Below are 26,295 nucleotides of genomic sequence, written 5' to 3'. Positions count from 1 at the left end.
CGCTGTCCGCCGTCTGTCCGTCTGTCTGTCTGTCACCAGGCTGCATCTCTTGAACCGTGATAGCTAGGCAGTTGAAATTTTCACAGATGATGTATTTCTGTTGCCGCTATAACAATAAATACTAAAAACAAAATATAATAAATATTTAAGTGGGGCTCCCAAACAACAAACGTGATTCTTTTGCTGTTTTTTGCGTAGGTACGGAACCCTTTGTGCGCGAGTCCGACTCGCACTTGGCCGGGTTTTTTTTACTAAAAGTTAGTAGCCTGTCTAAAACAAACATCGCCCTCGGGGAATAAACTCGCTTATTGCCTAAGGTGGTATTCCACCTGCCCAATTTCCTGGTCCAATGTCATTGCGTCTCACTCTCTCATTAAGCAAAATGTAAGACGCAATACACATTGGACTAAGAAATTTGATAGGTAGGTGGAATACCACCCTAAGCCGTATAGGTAGCCTTATAAGGAACGAAAATCGAAAACCGAAATTTCTTTATCTGCCTCTCTATCTTCGATTATGCAAGAGCAAAATTTCGTTTTCGCGATTGGGCTTCAGGTTTCGAATAACCCCCGTTTTAAAGGACGCGACTACTAGTACTTACTACGAATCCTGGTTTGAAAGTTGCGCGACTGAACCAGGATTCAATAATACACGCGTGTAATTATCATAACTAATAAGCTCAATGAAGTTACTCGGTTGAACAATGTTCATTTCCAACCCTCCTTAGCGCTGAAATATTGAGCAGGCTCGCTGAGTGGGCTGATGTATTCGTTCCCTGTTTCTTAGCCCCGTAAATGCCAAGACGTATCGATTAGACATTAATAGTTCGTTGGTCTGTTTTTGCTGATGACATGCTCAGGTGGTGGGTTATATTTGGGTCGTTGTAGGTAACTAACCGAATAAATTGTGCGGAAAGAGAAGAGTCGTAGAATGTATATTGGATCCCATACATTTCACGATTCTTCTCTTTCCGCACATACTCTATAAACCTTTGACGAAAAATAACAGACTTCACAAAATACCTACTGCTATATTTTTTATTAGCAGTGCCAATTCCGAGGAAAATGCACGAGTTACCTACTTTGTGCTAAAATTAGAAATGTTCTTACGATTTCTGCAGGACCCTATCCTCAGATACCTGATGAAACTGAGACCAACTGTCAACAAAAAACCAGTCTGGGTGGACTACTCTGGAGGAATAGGAGAACATACATAAAAATCCCGACGAGTTTAAAACTTCTCTAAATCTCCGAAGATCCCTTATTTTTCAACCGTTTAAATCTTAAATCTTCTCGAGGCAGAGGTGTAAGGTTGGAGCCGATAGCTTTATATGTATATAAACTATATTTATCTTTTAAGAGCGTTTCTTTTATTTTTTGCCATTTTTATATATTGTGACCTTATTTGCCACTTTTGTGTTATTTCTACTCCGAATCACGACCTCTTTCGATCCTAATGGAATAAAAAAATATCCCAGTGTTTTTTTCCTATTGTGTTACCATTTCCTCACACTTTGTATGGCGGTAACAAAAAGGAAAGTTTGAAAAATGTATGGAAATTTTAGGACACTTCTCCTATAAGGACGAAAAGAGCTCGCAATCCTGTCTAGAAATAACACAAAGTGGTAAAAAAGGTCACAATATATAAAATGGCAAAAAATAAAAGAAATGCTCTTAAAAGCTTTTTTTTACTGTCCACAGGAGAGCAACAATAAAGAAAATGCCGCACCAAAGTCATCGAGCGGGAAAGTGAGCGAAGAAAGAGTAGAGCAGAATGAGCAGGACAAGAAGGAGGGAGAGAGAGAGACTGAAGAGATTCCGCCCGACCTAGAGAGATATATACGGGTAAGTCAATGTACTTCTGCCCGATTTCAGGGCTCGACTCGACACAACGTCTCGTACATCTAGACTCTAAGTATTATTACGACATAAAGTCCAATGTTTTAAATTGATCCCGTGGCATCGAAAGGGATTTCTGGACACGGCATTGAAGACCGCGCTAGGGGATTCTTCGGCGGGATGTCTTGGTATTCCGCCGGAATGCCACGGTACTAGGTGCGCTGACTGGTAGCAAAATCCTTTGCCATTCCGTCCCGGTGTGCCTTTCGGCCACAGCGATTGTGTGTTCTGTATGGTAGGGTCGGTAGGCTTTTTCAATTAATAATTAGTGTATCTCTCTGTTCTAACTTCTGTTGCGCCTTGTCTCGCGTACCCGTCTTCCTGCTAAAAATACAACCGCATTATGGGAATGGCAGCACTCTTCCTACATAGCTGTAGAAAATGAATGTAGGCAGCTGAACCAGCCAGCACTAAATCTATTCTGCACTCGCCAAATAGATCTATGCCATCATTGTGATTGTTTCTGTAAACATAATTGTATTGCAACGTACAAAAGACTGCGATTACGCTTCCTGCACTGCGCACGCGATCGCACCATTACATCGTCGACATGATAAAATTCACTGATCATAGATCGACCGTATTGCAAAGAGATAAGGGATATTATGGTAAGTGTATTGTTGGTACAATTTGTAGGGAAAGGAAAAATTCGCGCAGATTGAGCAGTTAGATAGTGATTGGTGTAGTATTTGAATTTCGGTGGCGTTAACAATGGTTTGTAGATGTAGATAAATCTAATTTCGTGAGATCTATGAAAGTCGCTAAAACGCCAGATCCCGAAGATACATTGTATTGGGAGTAGGTAAGGTAAGGGACATACTTACAGAGAAAGTAGCGTATAGTATGCCTTTGATATTCTGTATACCTAGTTACTTTTTGGTATCTAGAATATCTAGATGAACAGCTTCAGACCGAGGGAGATAATGTTTGGCTGTGCCGTGCCGTGCCTCTCTTTTAGTAATTATAGCATCTTCAACTTATTTATAAATTCATGTATTTCTCTCAATCAATTTCTCTTTCTTACTTCAGCAACCTCGACGCGTTTCTGGTTACCCCTATAATTAATTGTTTACGGAATGTTAAAGAGCAGGTTAACCTCCTGTAGGTCACCATTTGTTGTATATAAAGTTTTAAAATAATGACAGTGATTACTTGATTAGACAAAAAACACGAAGTTTTCGACAAAGTTGCCATACTTTAATTGCCCTTTAGTAACTAAACGTAAACGTGTATACTACAACATAGAGGTATAATATGTACAACAATTCTACGCTAATACAATTAATTTTGGAACAAATACCCCCATAGCATGTTGCGATCGCGATAATAGGCGATGAAAATTGAATACCTGAATAGGGTTTGATGGAATGATTGATTGACTTATTGTTAGTGAAGCACTATCGTAACGGCCTCTTTTCAAAATATAATATCATTGTTTTGACTATGAGTTTTTACAATGCCATTCGTTGTACATATAACTAATATACTTATTACCTAAGTCCTAAATGTCCTAAGTGTAAATGTATGTAATGTGCCTTATGTCGGTTTTGTTTTGACGCCATGTGCTATGTCAAATATAGTGCTTATTATTATTAGGGATATATATGTACCTATGCATTTTTACTGCCAAGTTTATGCAATGTTAGCGTGGTCAGTCTAATAGCGAGCTATGTAAGTAACTATCTTATTCGTTACATTTAATAAATTTAATGGGGCTATACAGGATCTCTATTGTTTCCCAAAAAGTTTTTAACCATAATGTATTGTTTCTCCGCATTTTCGTTAGTCATAAATTCATAATTTGTTTGGTTCATAAACGCGTAACTTTTCAGGATTGCCATAATATTAGCCTAATCTATCTATAAGATAACCTTACGAAAATCCTGAAAAGTTAACGGGTTCACTTTTAGGACTAATGATAATATGACAAACAATAGGTACATTATGACTTAAAACTTTAGGTCAAACAAAGGGCCCCCGACTGTACATCTATATTTACTTACTTTTGCTGACGCTACAAGCTTATGTATTGTTAATCTGTTCAGTGATATCATTGCCAATGTCGAATCACTGAGCGATATAAATTAGGTATATCTCGTCGCCCACGCGCTTAGGTTTAAAATATAACAATAATGCCTAGATGTTTGTTACTGGACTCAGTCAGATTGGTCTCTCGCGCACAATGTAAGCATAAAGTATATGTAGATCGTGTTTGTGTTTACTGGTTTGTGGTGCTTAATTTTTGACGATTTATGACGAGTCTTAGGCTTCATTTAGACGGTGCGAGAACTAGCATGCGAGTTTCATTACATTGCGTTTTTGATCGGTCGGTTGAATTGGACGTAACCAACAGTCCGCAATTTAACTAAAATCGCATGCGAGTTCGCGCCGTCTAAATCAGCCCTTATTCTTCTTCGTCCTCCTCGCCTTTTCCCGTTATACGGGGTCGGCTTTCCTTATTTTGAGTCTCCAAGCAGTTCTATTCTGAGCGTCTTCCTTACGCAACTTAAGGCTTTCCATATCCTTCTCAATACGTAGTTTTCGTCCATAGGTACGTGGTCTTCCTCGTCTTCTTTTTATAGTATTCTTGGATAGGCATTTTTTGACGATATGATTTTCCGGCCTTCGCATTATATGACCATACCATCTCAGTCGGGATTCAGATACTTTCAGGTAATGACAAAGAGGTGATGAACCACTTCTTTCCTTGTTATGAGTGCTATTTTTTAATTTGTCGTACGGAACCCTAAAAATAGTTTCAAAACACTGTACAACTATTGCTTTTACCCAAACTTGGCTGAAAAGGCGCCATTAGCCAAGGTTCAATGCTTCATTTATCTTCCTAATAGCTTCGAGTCCTTGGGCCCGGGTTATAGGTTTGACATTGGAAAGGTTGGACTGTTGCCAAAACGATGCGCCAATCTGCCAAGCGTGGAGGCTGCTTCATTGATCTGAACGATGCAGGGGCGATACAGACGGACTGCATCTCGAGTTCTCGACTGCAATTTGTATAGGAATTGCAACGGAAGTCCAACTGCAACGTCGGCGTGCAGTGCCCATACAAGTTGCAGCCGGGTTGCAATCTGTATCGGCCCTAAGCGCTAGTCCTGAAAGAAGGCGTAGAATTTTGAGATCTACGAAACTTTTCGTGTTACTTTGTTATACGGCGCCTGGCAGCTGTTTATCGGTGGAGGCCAAAGTGGCTAAAAGCTCTCCGTCTATCAGCCAGCCGAGGTGAAATGCAAGTCGCAGTATAGACAATAGTGTTGCTAACTATTAGAAGGCCCACCGTGATACAAAATTAACGTTAAGTAATTGTTAATTTAAGCGAAAAATAAAATTCATACTTGTTCATACTCGTAAGGCAACATTTTAATGCAATATATCATTTAGGGTCGAGTTTTACCCATTTTTTAAGTGAGACGACACTTTAATCCAGTCCCGTTCATCAGCAATTTATTTATTTATTTATTAATATCACAAGAACGGTTACAGTACTTATACCAATTACACTTGCTACTACTTATACAATTATATCAATAGAATTTTAAAAAATTAACCACATCATAACATCATTAAAAATTATACAATTATAACAATAAAATCTCACATTACAAGTTTTCCATTCATCACCTATTATATCACATATCACACGTTCTTTCACTCTCACTATAAGCGAGGCACCTGGACATTAGTTTAGGCCACTTATCCATGAAAATATCCACTTGTGGATTCGTGCGCAGGAGTCCGTTGAGTGAGTTGATCATGTCGCACAGCGGCGAGTTGCGACGCGCAGCGGTCGCGCGCGGTCCTGTACCGTCCCACAGCTGTAGGTATGGTCGCCGGCGAGAGTTATTCGGAGGCACAACTATGCAGTTGAGAACATTGTGTAGCTCCATGCTGTTAGTTTTGTTACTAAGCACCTTACACACTGTTACCAACCGCTCGCATCCTCTACGAACCTCCAATGAGTTAAGACCTAGAAAGCCAAGTAAAAACTTAGTTGGATACATAAATGGGTAATATCCATAGAGCTTTTTGTAGAAAAAGCGCAGGAACGCTTTTTGGACCTTTTCTAAAATAAGCTTATACTTGGCCTCACTAGGACTCCAGACACAGGCGCCAGCTTCCAGCTTGCAACGAACTAGAGCCGTATAGAGGAGTTTGATGACGCCGGCATTGTGAAAGTCCCTAACGTTCCTCATCACGAAACCTAACCTCCGATACGACTCTTTGGCGAGGCTATTAATGTGCTCATGGAATGTGAGCTCGCGGTCAAACTTGACTCCAAGGTCTTTAACTGAAACTACACGATTTATCGCCTGAGCGTTTATCTCATAGTTAAAGCTAATTGGACGTTGACGACGTGTAAATGTCATTATTTGGCACTTGCTGTTATTGAAGTGAAGTTTGTTCGCGACGCTCCAACGATATACCCGATCGAGATCCTCCTGAAGCTTTAAGCAATCCGACTCCTGCTCGATACCCATCACCAGCTTGAGGTCATCCGCGTATAGTAAGCATTTGGCGTACTTGAGGTCACTCACAAGATCGTTCACCATGATTAAGAAAAGCAAAGGTCCGAGGCTTGATCCCTGACTTACACCCGATCGAGTATGGTACGGAGATGAAATATAGGGTCCATATTTGACAAATTGTGTCCTGTCTTTTAGATAGTCAGCAAAAAAAGCGAGTAGTTCGTGGTTGAACCCTATACCCCATAGTTTAGTTAGAAGTACGTCATTGTCAACGGTATCAAATGCTTTCTGGAAATCGAGATAAATTACATCAGCTTGGGTACCGTTATCAAGACACTTACTGATGAAGTCAACATGAATCAGTAGATTAGTATTCACTGACCTGCCTGACCTAAAAGCGTGCTGGGCGTCGCAGATGAATGGATCGATTTGTCGGTAAATTTCCTTATGTAAAATAGTCTCAAAAGTTTTAGCTGCTGAGTTGAGAACGGCTATTGGTCGATACCCATCCACTTTTACCTTATCATCAGTTTTCGGTATAGGCGTGACCCGGGAGAGTTTCCATGGGGATGGGTATGTATGTTTTGTAAGTGAAAGGTTGAAAATATGACACAGCGGTTTGGCAAGGATACCATCGCAGGCACGTAGGATGTATGGCGGCACTCCATCGGGTCCAATTGCACTGTTAGGTTTTAAAGTTTTTAGTGCGTCACAGACTTGTTTTGTTGTAATACGTCGGATGTGTATATTTAGGTTACTGCTAGATGTAAGGGACTCGCGTGCATTGTTACAGCTGTCGGCGCTGAGAGTAGGGTTATTTGGGAGAAATACACTACTAAAGTAATTAGCAAATGCATTTGCCGCCTCAATGCCACTGTGCGCTTCGTCTTTGTACGTAACAGAGTGCACCATACCGCCTTTGGATTTTAAGCTAGATATGTGTTGCCAGAAATCCCGTGGGTTAATTTTAATATTATTTTCAATACGTTTCATATGTATGTTGTATGCATCTATTGTTCTTACCTTTAATTCATTTCGTAGGGTGTTGTACAGCTGACCGGTGTCCTCGTCACCAGTGCGTTTCCATCGGCGATGTAACTCCGTTTTACGGCGCAAGTCCTTTATTATTTCGCCATTAAACCAAACGGGGTACGTCTTGCTACGACCTTTTGCGCGTCGTTTCTTTGGTATACAGGCGTTAAAATGTGAATACAGGGTTTCGTAAAAGTGGTTTGTAGCCGTGTTTAGGCAGTCAGATTCCCTAAATACATTTTGCCACTGTTCGCTTTTAAGTAAATTATATAGACGTGAATAGTCCCCTTTTTTGAAATTGTAGTCGCGATCTACATTTACGTTACTAGGATCCTGCGGTCGTGACCTTACCTTGGCACTAAATGTGATATCTATGTCTAGCGGTGGGTGGTAGGCGTCCAGAGACACCAGGTCTGTATCAGCACGAGTCACTCTCACCTCACCAACGCACTCCCGTGATAGGACGACATCCAGGATACCTCCCCTATCATTCATCACATCATTCATCTCTTTCATGCAACAGAAACTTAAGAAATAATTATAATAGTTGACAATATTCAGTGAAGCGCTATTTAAATTTAGGTCTCCAAAAACCAGTATGGGACATTTGACAAAATTGCTGACAGATTCGACTTTAAAAAACCAGTCCATATAGCAATTGTCTGTTGCACTAGGTTTCATATAAACGACACATACATACAAGTTAAGTCCATTGATGTTTAGTGACGCCCATAAGTCTTCACCGGTATCCGTCTCGAAGTCGCGTCGACGTCGCATTGCGTAGTGCGAGCGGGCGGCCAGCAGGACGCCGCCGCACGGTGTCGCGCGGTCTCGCCGCAGTATGCTCCAGCCTTATACTTAAAGCACATGAGCCTTTGTGCCAATATTATAGTTAGGGTTGCCAGATCGAAAGGCGCTATTATCGGGAAACAATAGAAATTTTTCGGGATTTTGGGATTTAAGTCGGGAAAAAAAAATTAGAGATGCCACGATTGCCACGATGCCATGATTCGGCAACTATTCGGTATTCGGCCTATTCGGACACTTTGCCCAGTATTCGGTATTCGGCCGAATGTTGCCTACTATTCGGCCGAATACCGAATATCTGTTGCATCTACCTAAAAAGAAAAATTACGAAAAAAAATAACCAGAAACTAGGTATATTTAATATTTAAAATATATTCTTGGAAAGTAGTTAAATACGAAGGCACGTTTTTGAGCATTTATTGATTACAAAATATTTTATTTTTATCATGGGTCTGATTTGATTGACTCTAATATACATTCATTAATTCTGTTCAACATAAAAATATATCTTAGCAAACGTAGTGCTTTGATGGCGAACAGTTTGCATAATAATTGTGACTCAAAATGTTCGCATGTCATGTCGAATATTCGGTATTCGGCCGAGAGAGATTCGGCCAAATACACTATTCGGGACATCTCTAAAAAAATACATTTCAATTAAAGTAATTGTATTAAAAACAACGATATTTTACATTATTGGCACTACGTCAGCTCGCTCGCTCGACGACAGTTCGGAACTTGAAATTATTGTTTTATAAGGTGAAGCTGTTTTTCGGGACAGTTTACACTTTGTCGGGAATCGGGAACACCTGCTAAAAATCGGGAGAATCCCGCCAAATCCCGACCATCTGGCAACCCTAATTATAGTAGTGGCGTCATACAAGTCATACAAGATGCTGTCACCCACACACATCAAAATTAACGTTCGCATTCGCACGGATACCTCGTACCTACCAGCGCATCAATGCGAAGTGACCTCGGCCACACACTATGTGTACGCATCCTACAGCAGGTTTGATTTCCTGATTACAAGATGGGAATAGTAGATTGTTAACCAAGGGATGAATTGATGCCCATTCAAAGGATGAATTGATTCACCCGAGTTAAACACTCTACTTTTCATTTCAAATACGAGGAAAGTAAAATGCATGTGTTTTTTAAAAAAACATGAGAAAGTAGACATTTTTATAGTAAATCTTGAGGGTACTTTCAATTAACAATTTAGGCAAAAGTATCGTTATTTATGGAATGGGGAGATAAACATATATCAGAATGGAAATTGTATAACAAATCCATTTAAACCCAAATTTTAATTGCTTATCGTAAAAAAAAATTCAGTCGTAAGTACTTGGAACGTAAAATGCTCTAGTGCAGAAACGTATCATTTTCTGCACACCTTTTAGAACAACAATGACCCTCTTTCAGAGCATGAGAAATTAAAAATTGATTAATGTCCACGGATTTCATTTCCATTTAGTTAAACTCAAGGTTAAACATCATTTCGCGCATTCAATGCATTGATTTTATATCAGCTAAACTCTATGATGGAGTCTGATTCATCAGAATAGATGAACCTACGTACCTATGCAGATTGTGAATTGTTCCAAAGGCGGCCTAGTTTCTCTCGCGTACGGTTCGAATCTTATTGAGACATGAGGACATGAGAGCCTTGTAAAACTGGGGGTCACTCAAACGAAAATAAGTAAAATAACGTCTGCGCAGTTCAGCAGACCTACTGGTAGTTTGTGGTTTCGCTATGCACGAAACGAACAATACAGCCAGAAACAATGTAGCCGCCGCGTCAGGAGCTCGTTTTGGACCGAAACGGAGCTAACTGGCCGATCAGACATACCCAACTTACGTTTACTGTCCACCATGCTAAATTAGACTTTAATTTTAAAGTAATAAGTTCCATAATAAATGATAGTAAAGTTTGACTGTTCAGATAAACACCAACTTACTTTTAATTTTTAATTACATGATAATAGACTCTAATATCAACGTTATAAGGCGGTAATGTGTGACGGATAAGTTCGCGTGTGATTCGAATTTGGAATCGAATCGGAAATTCAAAATGTTTGACACAAATGTTTTGTTTTTAATTTCCGTGAGTGGTTTAAATGGATGCTTATTTGTTTAAAGAGGTAAGTTATATGTGATTACAATCTAGAAGTTAGACCAAGAAAAGTCTGCAATGATTTTGACATCACAGTGCGTACACTTTTCTGTTAAGTGTTATTTTAAATGTCAAATTTCTATGAAATGATGACGTATAAATAAATAACACTTGCACGCGTATGCTATCAAAGTCGTTGCAGAATTATCTTGATCTAACTCTAATCGTTCACTTAATGGACGACATTCAAACGAAGAAGAACAAAAATAAAATAAAATGATAGTAAAATGTGTCCTTCGACCATTTTCACGTAGCAGCATGGGATATACATATAAATTTGTTTTTCAGCAAAGACATTGTCCGACTACGCTAAATCTCCCGCCAAGTTTTTCGTATGGCGCGGCTATACAATACTTAGCCAAGAGTGCCTAATCGGCGCAAACTTCGCTGCTTGGTCGAAGCTTTAGGTTTCGGCCAAGGGGCTATTCATAAATTACGTCATTTCAAATTAGGGGGGGGGGGTCTGGACATCGGATGACGGTAGCATGAAGTAGGAGGAAATGGGGTCATTTGAAGCATGATTTTTGGATGATTATAGGGGGGGGGGTCCAAAATCGTCAAAAATCGATGACGTAATTTATGGACAGCCCCCAAGCTAAGGATGCAATGTTTCACCTGTAGGTATAATTATGTGAACATAGTGAACGTAATAGCGCAGCCTGAGCGCAGCTCAACTCTTTTGCGAGTGCAGCCTTAGATGCAACTACTCAGTTAGCTTGAGCTTTTTGATGCTGTATGCGGTAATATTAAAAAATAATCGGAATTTTTGCATTTAATATTATACAGGTATTGTTAATATGTATAGACTAACCCCCTTATTCATAAACGCGGTACAAACCTCGATTAGCTAATAGTAGATTGTTAACCAAGGGTTGAAAGGCACCCATTCCTGTCGAGGTAGTTTGGCGCTCGAACGCAGTGAGAGCGCCAATAATCCGAGACGGAAATGGTGCCTTTCACCCGAGTTAAACACTCTACTTTTCATATCGAATGCGAGGAAACCAAAGAAGACAAGGCAATTTCGCAAAATCAGTAATTGAAGTACCCAATAGACCTACGGCCATCATTTTTTTCCTTAGGACTTACTTGCAATCGGATACTTTACATGTGTGAAGATTAATAACCCCTAGCGAAAATCATTTAGATTGCAATATTTACGAAAACACACATTTTTTAACAAACTGCAGTAATTTTAAAATGATTTCTTCATTATAGTATGAAAATCAGCGGGATTGCCTCTTACTTTTTAATTTTATACTTTTTCGTTCTAAAAGCCGCAACAGACTATCGGACCGCACCGCAATCTTGGTGCGCCGCACCACTTAATAACATAATAAAAGTATTTTTAATATTAAATAACAATTTAATTAATACTATAACAAATTTTTATCTTGTATTTTATTTTATTTTCATGAATATAGTGCTAAATAACTTTAAAAACCAATTTAATATCGTACAAACGTTTAACTGTGGCTGTATAAGATTCTGCCTTTGCTCATTTACGCAAGTGTAAGGTTTAAAAATATATTTTTGGTGTATTCCTTTTGGTTCCCGTCTTATGAAATCGAGTAAATAGAATTCAACGAAAGAAATCAAGAATAAAATGTTTTTAACAATTTACTTACATAATTTTTTATAAAAAAAGGATAAACGTGGGATTAGTAAAATTAAACAATTACCAATTGTTCCAGGCGAGGAAATAAATACACTCTCAGTTGTTCGTGGGACGGGGACGCAGAGGAGTACACCACTTTTCTGCGCTAGAGCATAAACGTATCACTTTCTGCGCACCTTTTAGAACAACAACGACCCACTTTCAGAGCATGAGATATGAAATAATAGTTTGTCTTTATCTGTCATATTGACTTAATGTATTTGTAAGAAAGGGATAAAAAATAATTTAACTAAATCAGGCCCGTAAAGTTTTATGAATATTTAAGGGAGTTTCATCATCTGTTGGTTAGCTGCTCCATAGATACAGAAATAACAAATGAAACAGATTAAGAGCGCTATTACATTTCGGCGTTGAGCGAGTTTAGGTATTTTACGCGCTGCGGCAGGCCGTGCGAGCTCAGTATGCCGATCCCTTCTACCACACTCGCACTACAATGATGGATTAAACATTCTTGATCCTTCGCGAAGCATATTGAAATCAACCATAACAACACTAACTGTACTTAACTTTTAAAGTTCTAAAACTGTTATTTGGTAAGTACGAAAATACTAAATGCAGTGCAAATGTACATAGGGGCTGTTCATAAATTACGTCATCTATTTTTGACGATTTTTGACCCCCCCCCCACCCCTCAAATCATCCAAAAATCAAGCTTCGGATGAATCTGTTTCCTCCTACGTCATGTTACCATCATCCGATGTCCAGACCCCCCCCCCCCCCCCCCACTCCTCCCATTTGAAACGACGTAATTTATGAATAGCCCCATACTCGTACTTATGAAGGTATATTACTCGAAAGAAATTATAGGTACCTACTCGCTTATTTACATGTTTCGTCATTGCATTTGGTACCTATAGGTTGTAAAGTTTGTATCAACGAGGGTTTAAACACGAACTGGTACTGAGGATCTGATGATGATTAAGGTGGTCACGGATACCAATCAACCATGTAGTAACATGATTAGGCTCGTTTGATTCGTCTCAACAAGATCTTTGACACTGAAGATACACAGGGTCTGATGATGGAGCTGGAAGGTGGCCACGGGTACCAGTCTATCATGTAACTAAACAACTTCGTGTTTGGGCTCGTTTGATTCGTCTCAACAAGATCTTTGACACAAGACAGTACTCAGGGTCTGATGATGGAGCTGGAAGGTACCATTACCAATCAACCATGCAACTAAACCACATCGTGTTTAGGATCGTTTGATTCGTCTCAACAAGATCTTTGACACTAGGTGATACTCAGAGTCTGATGATGGAGCTGGAAGGTGGTCACCGGTACCAATCAACCATGCAACTAAACCACTTCGTGTTTAGGCTCGTTTTATTCGTTTCAACAAGATCTTTGACACAAGATAGTACTCAGGGTCTGATGTTGGAGCCGGAAGGTGGTCACCGGTACCAATCAACCATGCAACAAAACCACTTCGTGTTTAGGCACGTTTTATTCATCTCAACAAGATCTTTGACACAAGGTAGTACTCAGGGTCTGATGATGGAGCGCGAAGGTGGCGACGGGTACCTGTCTATCATCATCAGCTCCATCATCAGACCCTGAGTAGTATCTTGTGTCAAACATCTTATTGTGACGAATCAAACGAGCCCAAACACGAAGTGGTTCAGTTACATGGTAGACTGGTACCCGTGGCCACAGTCCAGCTCCATCATCAGACCCTGAGTACTAACTTGTGTCAAAGATCTTGTTGCGACGAATCGAACGAAGCCAAACACGAAGTGGTTTAGTTGCATGGTTGATTGGTACCGGTCACCACCTTCCGGATCCAGCATCAGACCCTCAGTACTACCTTGTGTCAAAGATCTTGTTGCGACAAATCAAACGAGCCCAAACACGAAGTGGTTCAGTTACATGGTAGACTGGTACCCGTGGCCACCTTCCAGCTCCATCATCAGATCCTGAGTACTATCTTGTGTCCAAGGTCTTGTTGAGACGAATCAAACGAGCGTAAACACGAAGTGGTTTAGTTGCATGGTTGATTGGTACCGGTGACCACCTTCCGGCTCCAACATCAGACCCTGAGTACTATCTTGTGTCAAAGATCTTATAGAAACGAATAAAACGAGCCTAAACACGAAGTGGTTTAGTGGCATGGTTGATTGGTACCAGTGACCACCTGCCGGCTCCATCATCAGACCCTGAGTACTATCTTGTGTCAAAGATCTTGTTGAGACGAATCAAACGAGCCTAAACACGAAGTGGTTTAGTTGCATGGTTGATTGGTACCGGTGACCACCTTCCGGCTCCATCATCAGACCCTGAGTACTATCTTAAGTCAAAGATCTTGTTGAGACGAATAAAACGAGCCTAAACACGAAGTGGTTTAGTTGCATTGTTGATTGGTACTGGTGACCACCTTCCGGCTCCATCATCAGACCCTGAGTACTATCTTAAGTCAAAGATCTTGTTGAGCCGAATCAAACGAGCCCAAACACGAAGTGGTTTAGTTGCATGGTTGATTGGTACCGGTGACCACCTTCCGGCTCCATCATCAGACCCTGAGTACTATCTTGTGTCAAAGATCTTGTTGAGATGAATAAAACGAGCCTAAACACGAAGTGGTTTAGTTGCATGGTTGATTGGTACCGGTGACCACCTTCCGGCTCCATCATCAGACCCTGAGTACTATCTTGAGCCAAATAAATACATATAGAATGTCAGGTCGTTTCAAATATTTTTAATCCTGTCCGGTAGTTTATTAAACTGTACCATTATAAATTATAATACTATAAAAACAGTGCTAGGATCAAAGTCTCTCGTTGCGGTTTACACGCACACAGTATAGCGTTTTACACGGCGCCCGCCGCACACAATGATAAAAAACCTCGTCGTCGCCGTTGAAAATGTGCGGAGCCGACCGACACACGTCCTGCCTCTACAAGCTCTGCCGCGGCACTGAGCTGGCGCAGCGCGCGTCATCGGTAATATAGAGTAGTTTTCAAAAAATTGCCAAAAAATTATAGTAGAATTTCATAAACACTAATGTATACCAACAGTATAAGCAAACGTTGCAGATTGCTTGAGTATGAAAATGACTTCGATATTAAGTAGATTTTCGTAGGAATTGACACTTGTTTCGGAGAGAAAATCGAGTTCGTTTTACTTTGATTTTCTCTTTCTCAAAGGTATGTGGGAAAAATATAGTTTGATATGCCTAAAGTACAGGGTATTAGTAATACAAAATAGCCAGGTTTAGCAGAGTAAAATTCTCAACATTTCCAAATAAGAGCTCGCCATTCAGTGCTTCACGGGGTTTTTCGGAAACGACCATCAGAAAAAAAATCATTTCTAATTTAATAAGTCCTTTTTCTAATATTTACAACGATATTTATAAAGATAAGAAGACGCTTTTACTGGAACAAGTACTCATTGTTTCTAATAATGAGCGCAAAGTCCTGAATTTCGTCGACTAGTATCATCAATTTTGCATTATTTCGACTTTTCTTGTAAGAGCGCTCTTAACAGGCCAGTGCCGGAAAGATTCCCCTTTTGCTGATATATACAGGGTGAAATTTAAATCACTGGCCATATTCATTCCAGGCACTAGGTTACACTTAAGGAATCTATTTAGCGAAAAAAAAGAGTACATTTTTTTTTTAATTTTCATTTTTCAATTTTTAAATACTTTCCACGAGTCGTGGTCACCCTATTACCACAAATGTAAACAAACCTAATAGTAGGTTTTAACAACAACATCAGCAAAACCCTTATCTGACCTTCACTAAACCTTATAATCGTTGCAATAGGGTCCACCTAGTTAGTGTTGGCGATGGTAGGCAGGTTTATCAATTTCGAGGGTAGTCTAAACCATTCCGCGCTAGCGGTAAACATAACGGTTAGCATAAATTATTAGTCACTCGTCACTCGCCAACCTTAAAATAATAATCGCGCGCGTACTAAGGTTTAAAAAAATGTTTTCGAACCGGGAATATTAGGAAATGGTACGGTGTTATTTATTAAGTGGTGAGTGTTTACGTGGTGCACAAAGATTATACGAAATGGAATCAGTTCCACGCCTTCGCAGACAAGGATTGAATCCAAGAGTACCATCTCGTGGGACTTTCGTTAATTGCGTCGACTTTTAATCAAATGTAAGTACATAAGATGATTCAATTTTTTAAATACGCCTGAATGCAAAGATTCCTGACCTAGTTTTTACTCATTGTTTTTAAGCCACGGACGTTTTGTTAATAATCATTAGTCAGAAATAATATTTTAGATTAAAAATGGGTTGCCTTTGCATTTTGATGGCTCTAAGCCCGTTAAAGTATGAAGGAAAAATTAGCAACTTATGTAGGTAAGCGTCTTATCTCGCTGCAATAGGGTTCATAATTGGTGACGCGATTGCAAACAGCGGGAGGGGCGGGGTGTCAATGACCTTAACTGATAAGAGAGAAGCGGGTGTAGTGGGTAGTTGTCGGTTCACCATAACGTACGAGGTTTTTAGGACAACTTGATGATGAGTTATTTCGAAAAAAATGTACTGAGCGGTATTAAAAGAAAAAACACGTGTTTAATATTTTTTCGAGTTCTTTCGGGTGTTGCAATTTGGCCAGTGAATTAAATTTCACCCTGTATATATATATATATGTATATTACTTTTTATATCGTATGACGGTACAGGAGGCCATTATGCGTGGTCCAACACGCACTTGGCTTTTTTTCGTGTTTTCCGTGTTGATGGCATTCACAAAACAAAGAAGTAACGCGGCGCGCTCATTCTTTCTTCCGTGATGGCATTACTATGACGGTCAAGTAAATCTTGTCAGTAGAAAAAGGCGCGAAATTCAAATTTTCTATGAGACGATATCCCTACGCGCCTACATTTTTCAAATTTGCCGCCTTTTTCTACTGACAAGATCTGCTTGACCAAGTATACGCTTTGTTATTATACAACTAACGTTGCATTGCAGTTCGGCAAACATGAGTACCTAACCTTAATGGTTATAACTACATTTATGAACATTTTATTTGCATTTTAATATTAAAATACCTTTTTTCCGCCCTACATAACAACTTAACAAGTAATAACAACTGCGTTACTACGTGATGCGTGATGCTTTGTCATATATCAAAATGAAATGAAACACCCCCTTATATCGTATAATGATTTTCCAATAATGCCTAAGAAATTCCTAGTATTTATACGGTTTAAAAGGATCTGTCTGTATTCTAGGACGTTTTAGATTTTTTTTTAAACACTGCTCGGTAAAACGACCCATATTATGAAGCAAGTTATTCTGTAACCGTTTTTTCTGAAAGTTTCATTCCATAAAATGTCATTCTGATAAGGTAGGTAACTATGTAAGTTATCTTAAAAGCGTAATTTACAACCAAATTAAAGTTATAAGTAAGTATTATAACTGCCTTAGAAAAAAGGAAACATTCGCCAAATAGGTATTCGAAAGCGTATAGGCCGTCTTGAATAAATAATATTGTGTGAGTTATTATGGGTAAAAAATATTAGCTGCTAAACTATACAGTAAACGTAGCCCAGCTATAACTTTTCCCTGTACTATATTATAGCCATAGATAAGAGAATTAATTTGTCTAATGTTCTGTTATCGCCGCGCCCGCGCCCGGCCTCGCCCGCCATTGTTTACAGCTGTTTTCAGGGCGTCAATTCGCAGCACTTACCGAGCTATTATTATATTAGGTCCTCCCTCCTTGCGTCGTATCCCTCAATATTGAGGGTCGTGACCTTCCTTTTGTATCACTTTCTCTCTTACGATCTTTCTTCATCTGTTTCTGTCGCGCGGTGTGGAGAGCCATGTGAACTGTGGAGTCAACAGAGGTGCGGATCTGTCCAGATCAACATATTGGACTGCGTCCACGTCCAGGCCTTTTCCCATCCACTTTGCCGGTCAGAAAAATCTTTTCGAGGTTGCCACCGTTTTTCCTACAGATACAGTAAAGTGTAAAAATATGGGTGCATACAACTTCATCATCATCAATATTTAAGAGCTATTGTTGGTGGAGTAATCGTCACTCTTCTTTTTGCTGGGTCAGCCTTTTAACTCCCTCGTACGACACGACAGAATATCTTTTATTTGGCTGAGATATGTGAACCTGGGCCTTCAACAACAACAACATACAATCTACTCAACAATATTTCCCATTGTTCTTAATTCGCTGACATAAGAGCTATGGGACATATTTTTGAGTATGATGAGTGCACCCATGTTTTTACACTTGACTGTACCTATACGCGCAGGCAGACCTTTGTAAAGCATTATACAAATCTACTAAATTATCACAACTCCTTGACATAAAACTATGTAGTTAGAATGAAATATTATATGTAGGCAACGGGCTTGTTTCATCTCAATCAGAACGGAAGCTGTCCTTTCACTATGATATGTTACATAAATGCACGTGTCTCTTTCTAACAGATAGCTGCATCTCTATTCTCTGTCGCTCAGGATAATTTGGGTGTTTATACAATTTTGTTACGTCTATAGACCGCATAACTTATAAACTGGTTGGCTATAGCGCTCGATTCGCCTACAGTGCCTAAGCAAATGGAATAACTCATGTCATGGTAGGTGCGGCCGAGGTTCGGCAAAAATATATTAATATACACGTCGCGTCTGTATTCCCATGATGTATATTTATGTCACAAGCTGTTGGTACCTAGGTAGTAGGTACTGGCACACCTAAAACTATGTTTGGTAAAAAATCTGATCTACAAGTTCGTTTATCATAATTCATAACCAGAAATAGACGTGTGTGTTAAAAAATGATCGGCGGCGGCGTTTGCCAAAAAATCGGCGGCGGCGGCGTGTTTTCGGCGTGAAATCGGCGTGACCTTGACTTTCGGGTTTCTTAAGAAAAATTTGTTTTTGTTGAAAATTTTAGCAATGCAGGTTACAGAGGGGCTACCGCGAAAACCGAAATTCGCAAATTGCGGGGATCTTTCTCTTTTACTCCAATGAAGGCGTAATTAGAGTGACAGAGAAAAATGCCCGCAATTTGCGAACTTCGATTTTCGCGGTTATAGCCCTGGTCAGTTAACTACGTATAGCTTGTATATGCTGTGAGTAAAATAGGGTTTGTAAATGAATATAGGATAGGTATAATAACTTATTTTCCCAAGTAACTGGCTTGCATTAAGAGGTTACCTGGTCCCAATGACCTTCGATCCGATCTGTACTCTCCGTTTTCTCAAGCTTTCCATGGCTTATTAACCGACTTCCAAATCTCAAAGGAGGTTATGAATTCGGTTGTATGTTTTTTTATTTTTTATGTTTGTTACTCCATATCTCCGTCATTACTGGACCGATTTGTAAAATTCTTGATTTGATTGTATGTATATGCATACAGGTTGGTCCCGTTTTTGTCAAAACCCAGTTTGCCAGAAACGAAATGCTACTAGAAAAGTGGGTTTGATTAGGTTCGAAATGCGATCCTCACAGAACCGAACTGCTATTAGAGAAGTGGGTTATGTTAGGCTAGAACTACGACCCTTACAGAAACAAAATGCGTCTTTCACCGGGCCCCATAGAAGTCGTTTTTTTTTTATAAATTATGCTATTAAAAATATCGTACTTTAACAAAACAGAACTCCACATATCCTTGACATTTTCTAGACTATAGTGGACTGCTATGGCTTCTTTTTAATGGTTTTCTTGTCATACAAGCACCAGGCTCACTGAGACGTATCTTCTTTCTCGTTTTCTCATTGCTGAGGCTCGCGACCACATGTAATTTGTCTCCATTTCGTGCGGTCATAAGCCGTATGGACTGCACGGTGCAGACTGCTGCAAGCCGACCTCTTCATAGCGTTCGATCAACCGTATATTTTCTATGCAATGTCTAAATTTCCTAAGATTATCTATACAATAGTCTCGTTTTTCTACTCGCCAGCTATTAACCGTGAAATAATTTTTTTATAGGTATTTTTAATAGCTGTGCAGTGTGGTCGGAGAGAGCAAGTTCTATTACATTTATTTCACATTTCTTCGGTATATTGTGGGCCACATTATCTATACAAGTGCCTGAAGTGATTCTTGTGGCTTGATGTACTTATAAGTGGAGATTATATGATAGTAGGCAATTAATAAATTCTTGAGTAATATTATTATTTTTTAAAGTATTTATATTAAAATCTCCACAAAGGACAATGTGATGCTGAGTTTTTTTACTGACATTATATAAAATTGCCTCAAGTTTTTCAAATAATACATTTTAATACGTTTGATTCGACTTTGGCACTCTATACACACACATAATTACTAACTTATGCTTAATTAATTATATAGCACAACATTCGAAAACACCGCTAATCGATAGATCTGCCACCTCCGTGAGCTCTTTAAACACATGACCATTTTTTACTAAGATACACGCTCCTCCTCTCTTTTTATCTCTCATAAAGGATGCTACCATTTGGTAGGTAGTTTTCAATATGAACTGTACCCTTACAGCTTGCAGTTATATTATACTCTACGCTCTACAGAGTACAGAGTACATACAGAGTGCATCAATGCTAGTTCGGTTATCCATAAAATTATCCAGGCAGACAGTGAGTAGATCAGTCTTATTACTTCGGCCAGCTATACTTTGATGTAGCACACATATTTGATTATATTTATGAAAAAACTGTTCAGATCTATCACGGTATACTGGTTTTTCCCCGGAACCCAAAATAGTGCTATTGCACTCGAAAAAATGTATTCTCTGTTTGCGTGCAAAGAGATGTTTTTTTAACCATACCGGCATATGTCGCGGGGGTCATTAACGAGCACATCGAAACATGTAATTCATTTGTATTAATTAAATTATAAATTTTCAATGCAAGTTTTTTACCCAACAATAACTTACTGTCTAAACATATGTCATCAATATCAATGTATGTAATATAATCAAAATACGACGCTAGAAATTTCACTTCATAATCAAGCAACATAGTCAAATCTTCATCAAGAGTAACATTATATGATATAGTTGACGGTGAATACTTAGGATTACTCAGTTACTTTAATTGGTGTGTCAAATAATTACTACAACTGGCTGTTCAGTTTCATTTAATTAATAATTGATATATATTTGACAACTGTAACATAAATAATGGATGGATTTTTTGTAATCCAAAAACCAACTTGGAATAGCTAATTAACGACACTCAAGGTCAAGCCGATTTCACGCCGATCATTTATCGGCGGCGGCGGCGTGGTCAAAAAGCCCGGCGGCGGCGGCGCGCCGGCGCGGCGCACACGTCTAACCAGACATCGTAAATTTTATAGCATTTTCGGTGCAGCGGAGTGGTGTTAACGGAATCGGTATAAACAATTTCAACCCTAATGATTAATTAGCGTTAATTACGTTAATATTAACCTTAATTTACCATTTCAGTTGGAATTATCTATACCAATTCCGTTAACACCACTACGCTGCACCAAAAATGCTATAAAATTTACGATGTCTGTTCATAACTATAAGACGCTAAAATTGTTAAGCATCTATTGAAAAGTGTAGGGTTGTTATTTTTAAATAGCTTGTAAAATGCTTATCATTTTGTTCATACAAATGGAAATAACTTTACTAATTCACTAAAAAGTCACAGTAATTTTAGAATTAAAATACTATAAATAGTACCTACCTAACTTACCTTTTACCTATTCGTCCAGTCTGCATTTGGAGTCAACTACGAGTAAGTGTAGGGTTCATTCGGGCCAACCTATATATTATTATCGTAAAATCGTAATACCAATTACCTACTACTCACATGGGTAATTTTTCACCCCGGAAATTATAAAACTTCACCACATAACCTCTTACCGTAATAGCAGTATTAATAGGTTCCCTTCAGGAAATTTCCCCATTACCTACAGCCATAACTCATGCGTGTTTTAACCTATGTGAAATATGGCAGGTACGTCCTTGACCGAAATGAGTCGACTTAATAAATTACTGCGTAACCATCCCTTTTTCCACCCTAAACGAATAGTATAGGAGCTTATTATTCTCCATTTTATTTTTCTTCTGAAATGCATGATGAAAATGATCTCATGAAAATTATATCATCTTGTCAGGCCAAGTTAAAACACGAACTATTGCCCACTTCTTCTTCTGACTTTACTTATTTCTGGTTCTGATTTTGTATGGCTATAAGCAGGAATTCCCAGGTACCTATTGTTTTTTAACCGACTTCGATTTCATAGAAGGAGGAGGTTCTGTATTCGGTTGTGGCTATTTTTTTTTTTTTTTCTATGTACGTTCACCGATTACTCTCGAAATCCGTAGTCCGATTTGAGTAATTCTTTTTTTGTTTGAAAGGAGCTACCTCCGAGTTGGTCCCATTTTAATTTGGTTCTGTTCTGATGATGGGATCCATGAGGAATTGAGGGAACTCCTCAATTTTTAAAGGCACATGTATGGTGTTTTGGGCGTTTTCTTAAGAAGATCGAGCATTTTCTCCCGAAAACCAACAATTTGATGAAGTAGACCTGATGATGATGATTATTTTGATGATTATGATGATGATTTCTTTAAATGTAAGTATGTTCAGCGATTACTCCGGCACCTGTGATCCGATTTGAGTAATTCTTTTTTTGTTTGGAAGAAGTTACCTCCAAGGTGTTTCCGTATTATTTTTGGTTCTGGTCTTATGATGGAATCCATGAGGAATTGAGGGTACTCCTCATTTTTTAAAGGCACGTGTTAAGTGATTTCGGGGTTTTCTAAAGTAACTCGAGCATTTGCTTCCGAAAACCACCAATTTGATGTACTGCAACTGTAGCTTTACCACGAGTTTGACATTAACATATTCGCTAACGTCTTATGAATCTAAATGTAACTTTTTATGCATCTCGCTCACACTAAGGTTAGTACGAGCGAGATGCATAGGAAGTAAGTTACACACATGCTAGCGAATATATCAATGTCAAACTCGTGGTAAGCTGGTGAGGCTACTGATCGGGGGTTAGGGTTAGGAGTTAAGGGGTCAGGGATTAAGGGGTCGGGGAATGGCGGTTGAAGGGTTGCTGGTTCAGGATCGAGGGGTTCCTGGATCAGGGGTTGATGTGAGGTTGAGTGATCGGGGGGCTGAGGGATTGGGTCAGTGGCGGGGCGGGCGGATGGATTTAGTTGACAGGAATTATAATTTCCCAGACGGACTCGAGAAAATTCCTGGTTCAGGGTCGAGGGGTTCCTGTATCAGGGGTTGATGCGCTGTGAGGTTGAGTGATCGGGGCGTTGAGGGATTGGGTCAGTGGCGGGGCGGAGGATGGATTTAGTGTAGTAGTGACAGGAATTATAATTTCCCAGACGGACTCGAGAAAATTCCTGATTACATATTTATTAAAGTAATAGGTACACGAATTTAGTGTTAAACATGATCTTGTTTTTCATTCATGCGTCGCGCTCTTAACACTGCGCTAAAACTAAAAATTGAAAAATAAAAACTTTTTACAAAAAAAAGCAAACCGACTTCAAAAAGGATGAAATAAAATATTATCCTTTTTGAAGTCTATGCGTTACCAACTGATATGTTTGAAGTCGGTGCCAAGCCAAGTAGTAACAATACCAGTCAAAAATAATCAGCTTTATGGCTATAAATCCCATTAGAACTGTACTAATAACTATTACAAATGTGTAAGTAATTCTGTCTGCCTCTTTGTCGCTAGGGCTTGCATTCCGGCATTGCATTAACATGCCTCATTATTCTCATTAACTTAACCATCGAATTATTTACTTTTGATACATGCTAAAGCAAAGCCATACATTTACTCGCCCAGAATCCTACCTACACGAAACCTTTGAATTAAAATTTATAAACATTTGGATATTTTATTCTCAATTCAGAAAGAAGTTTCCTCAATGTAAGATTTCGGCTTTTATAGTGTAGCAGCACATTAAATTATGAATTAGGAACTAGTAAGGAAAAACCCAACTTGGAAAGCGTAACGTTTGTGTATCTAAAGGTTAAGTATGTAATAGGTATAGCTGAATAGGTACTTTCATACATAAAAAACAACCTTAACTCAGGAACAAATAAGCGTTATAGGTACCTTAACACAATAAATGCCCTTACCGAGATCGGAACCCCATCGGGACCTTGATCTTCGTAAACAGAGAGCCCCTAGGTAGGGTACGAAGCCGTTATATTTAGACATTATATCAAATTAGGCATCAAATGGTTTGCCAGTAGTCATAGTTTCCCCAAATAAATACGAAGTATCATTGAAGTGAATAAAAGCGACCATAGTAATATAAAAAGGTGCTAAAATAAGAGGTGCAGGACGGCACTACTCAATTGATTAATATTTTTAGATTAATAATACTTCAAATTAAATTCTACTAAAACAATACTGTCTTTAATAAACATAAAGTATCAGAATTTCACATTGTTTTGTTGTTTTTTATTTAAAAATCTAATAAAAATATGATCAGCCCTAATTCCGGAACCAGTTCCGGAATTCCGGAATTGGGACCGAATATCGAAAATCAGTTCCGGAATTGGAAACCGTCCGATATTGCAAGCCCTATTTGTCGCCTTTTCATGGCTAAATAACTGAATCGCTTTAGGTGAAATTTGGGAAGAAGGTAAATTTCTTGAATTGTTTTATATTTTGAAATGTAGTCCTCTGGATAAGGGACGGGAAATGACTCAGTCCCAATCTCACACTTGCGTGCTATAGACTGTTCGAGCATTAGTAAGAAATGCTCTTTAAAAAATACGACGGAACAAAAATGCATTGGATTTCCACTAATGTGCCGACAAACATGGTACAGACTGCGCCAAGAAGGTTTGATCGTGTGTTCTGAGGTGTGTTCTTAGATACAATCGACGTCAAAGATATGTTTACACTTTTGCACCTTACTCCTTTGTAATAAGGCGAAAAGTGTAAACATATTTTTAACGTCGACTGTACCTACAGAAAGTACGTTCATTGTCGTCGTGTAAGGCAATCCAACGTAGGTACATCCTTATCGAATCGCACAAAAATCATGGTATGCTTCAAAATTTGGCTTGGCACCGACTTCAAACATAACGCATAGACTTCAAAAAGGATAATATTTTATTTCATCCTTTTTGAAGTCGGTTTGCTTTTTTTTGTAAAAAGTTTTTATGTATTTTTGTATTTATAATTATCTATACAATAACAATATCGGTAATGGGAGTAAGCTATAAGCAGGAATTCCCAGGTACCTATTGTTTTTGTATTTTTGTATTTATAATTATCTATACAATAACAATAACGGTAATGGGAGTAAACCCTACCCAGAGTAGTAATGTCTTATACGCATACGCCAAGTAAGAATTACGCGTTAGTCCTTAAATAACACGATTACCGTCCTAATTTCGACACTAGCTCTTGGCCCTACCCCGTTTTGCAAAACTCATGGCGTGCAGAGCTCACTTACAGTTCGGTGTACAGGTGGCTTGATACCAACTTGGTGGGGCCTTGGAACTTGTAATCACTGACAACCGTGCGAAGGAAATAGCTCGCATTTGGAGAATCTAAGTTCGATAGTTTTAAGTTTGGTCATAAAAAGTTGTAGTCATTTCAGTTGGCGTATACGATGGACGGAAATTCCCAAAAGCCACAGAGAAAGAAATGTTTGTATGACACAATATTTTATTTCTATACACAAAAGTTGGGACTTGCGAAATGTGTTACACCAGCCAACAGGTTGGTTTGTAACAACATAGTCGGTTTTAGGATCAAAATTTATTTCTGTATCTTCAATACTCAATGACTTCGGGTAATTATTTTTTCAGTGCACGACTGCACGTCATGTATGACGCTGCTAATGCTGCCATACACTGTCACTGTCGACTCAATGCAAATTTAGCGTAGACGACTAACCCTTTTGCGAAATAGGGCGTAGCGTGCAATGGTCGCGGTGGCAATCGACGATGACTGAGGCCATCCGAGCCGATCCTATCGGAGAATGGGGTCAGGGTTAAGTTAGAGGAGGAGGATGAATGAAGGATGATTTAGCAGAAATTCTACATTAAATTTCCGTACGTTTACGATTAGATATGCATATTTGTTATATAAACCTACATATTAGGTAAAGCGTGTGAATGTAAACTGTCCGTCAATATTCGCTGCACGCTAGTCCGTACGGCTAATTGATCAATTACGGAGTCGCGCGCGATTTCACACGCGCGTGTGTCGACGATCACCTGGGGGGTTCTAATTCAAGCAAACATCTTTAAAATCACTATTGTAACCTACCCTTTTTGTACTAGACGCAAGC

General features: G+C 39.1%; 1 protein-coding gene across 1 annotated transcript in view; it reads left to right on the top strand.

Moving 5' to 3' along the window:
* LOC134802827 (zinc finger CCCH domain-containing protein 13-like) overlaps positions 1–26,295 on the top strand; it is a 61,531-nt gene that overhangs the window by 22,449 nt on the left and 12,787 nt on the right. The window contains exon 2 of the mRNA XM_063775558.1: positions 1,701–1,844. Coding sequence (XP_063631628.1) covers positions 1,701–1,844 — 144 coding nt within the window. The remainder of the gene's footprint in view (positions 1–1,700; positions 1,845–26,295) is intronic.

Source organism: Cydia splendana, chromosome 2 (assembly GCF_910591565.1).
Source record: "Cydia splendana chromosome 2, ilCydSple1.2, whole genome shotgun sequence".
Classification (NCBI taxonomy): Eukaryota; Metazoa; Arthropoda; class Insecta; order Lepidoptera; family Tortricidae; genus Cydia; species Cydia splendana.
This window is presented reverse-complemented; position numbering and strand designations above follow the sequence as displayed.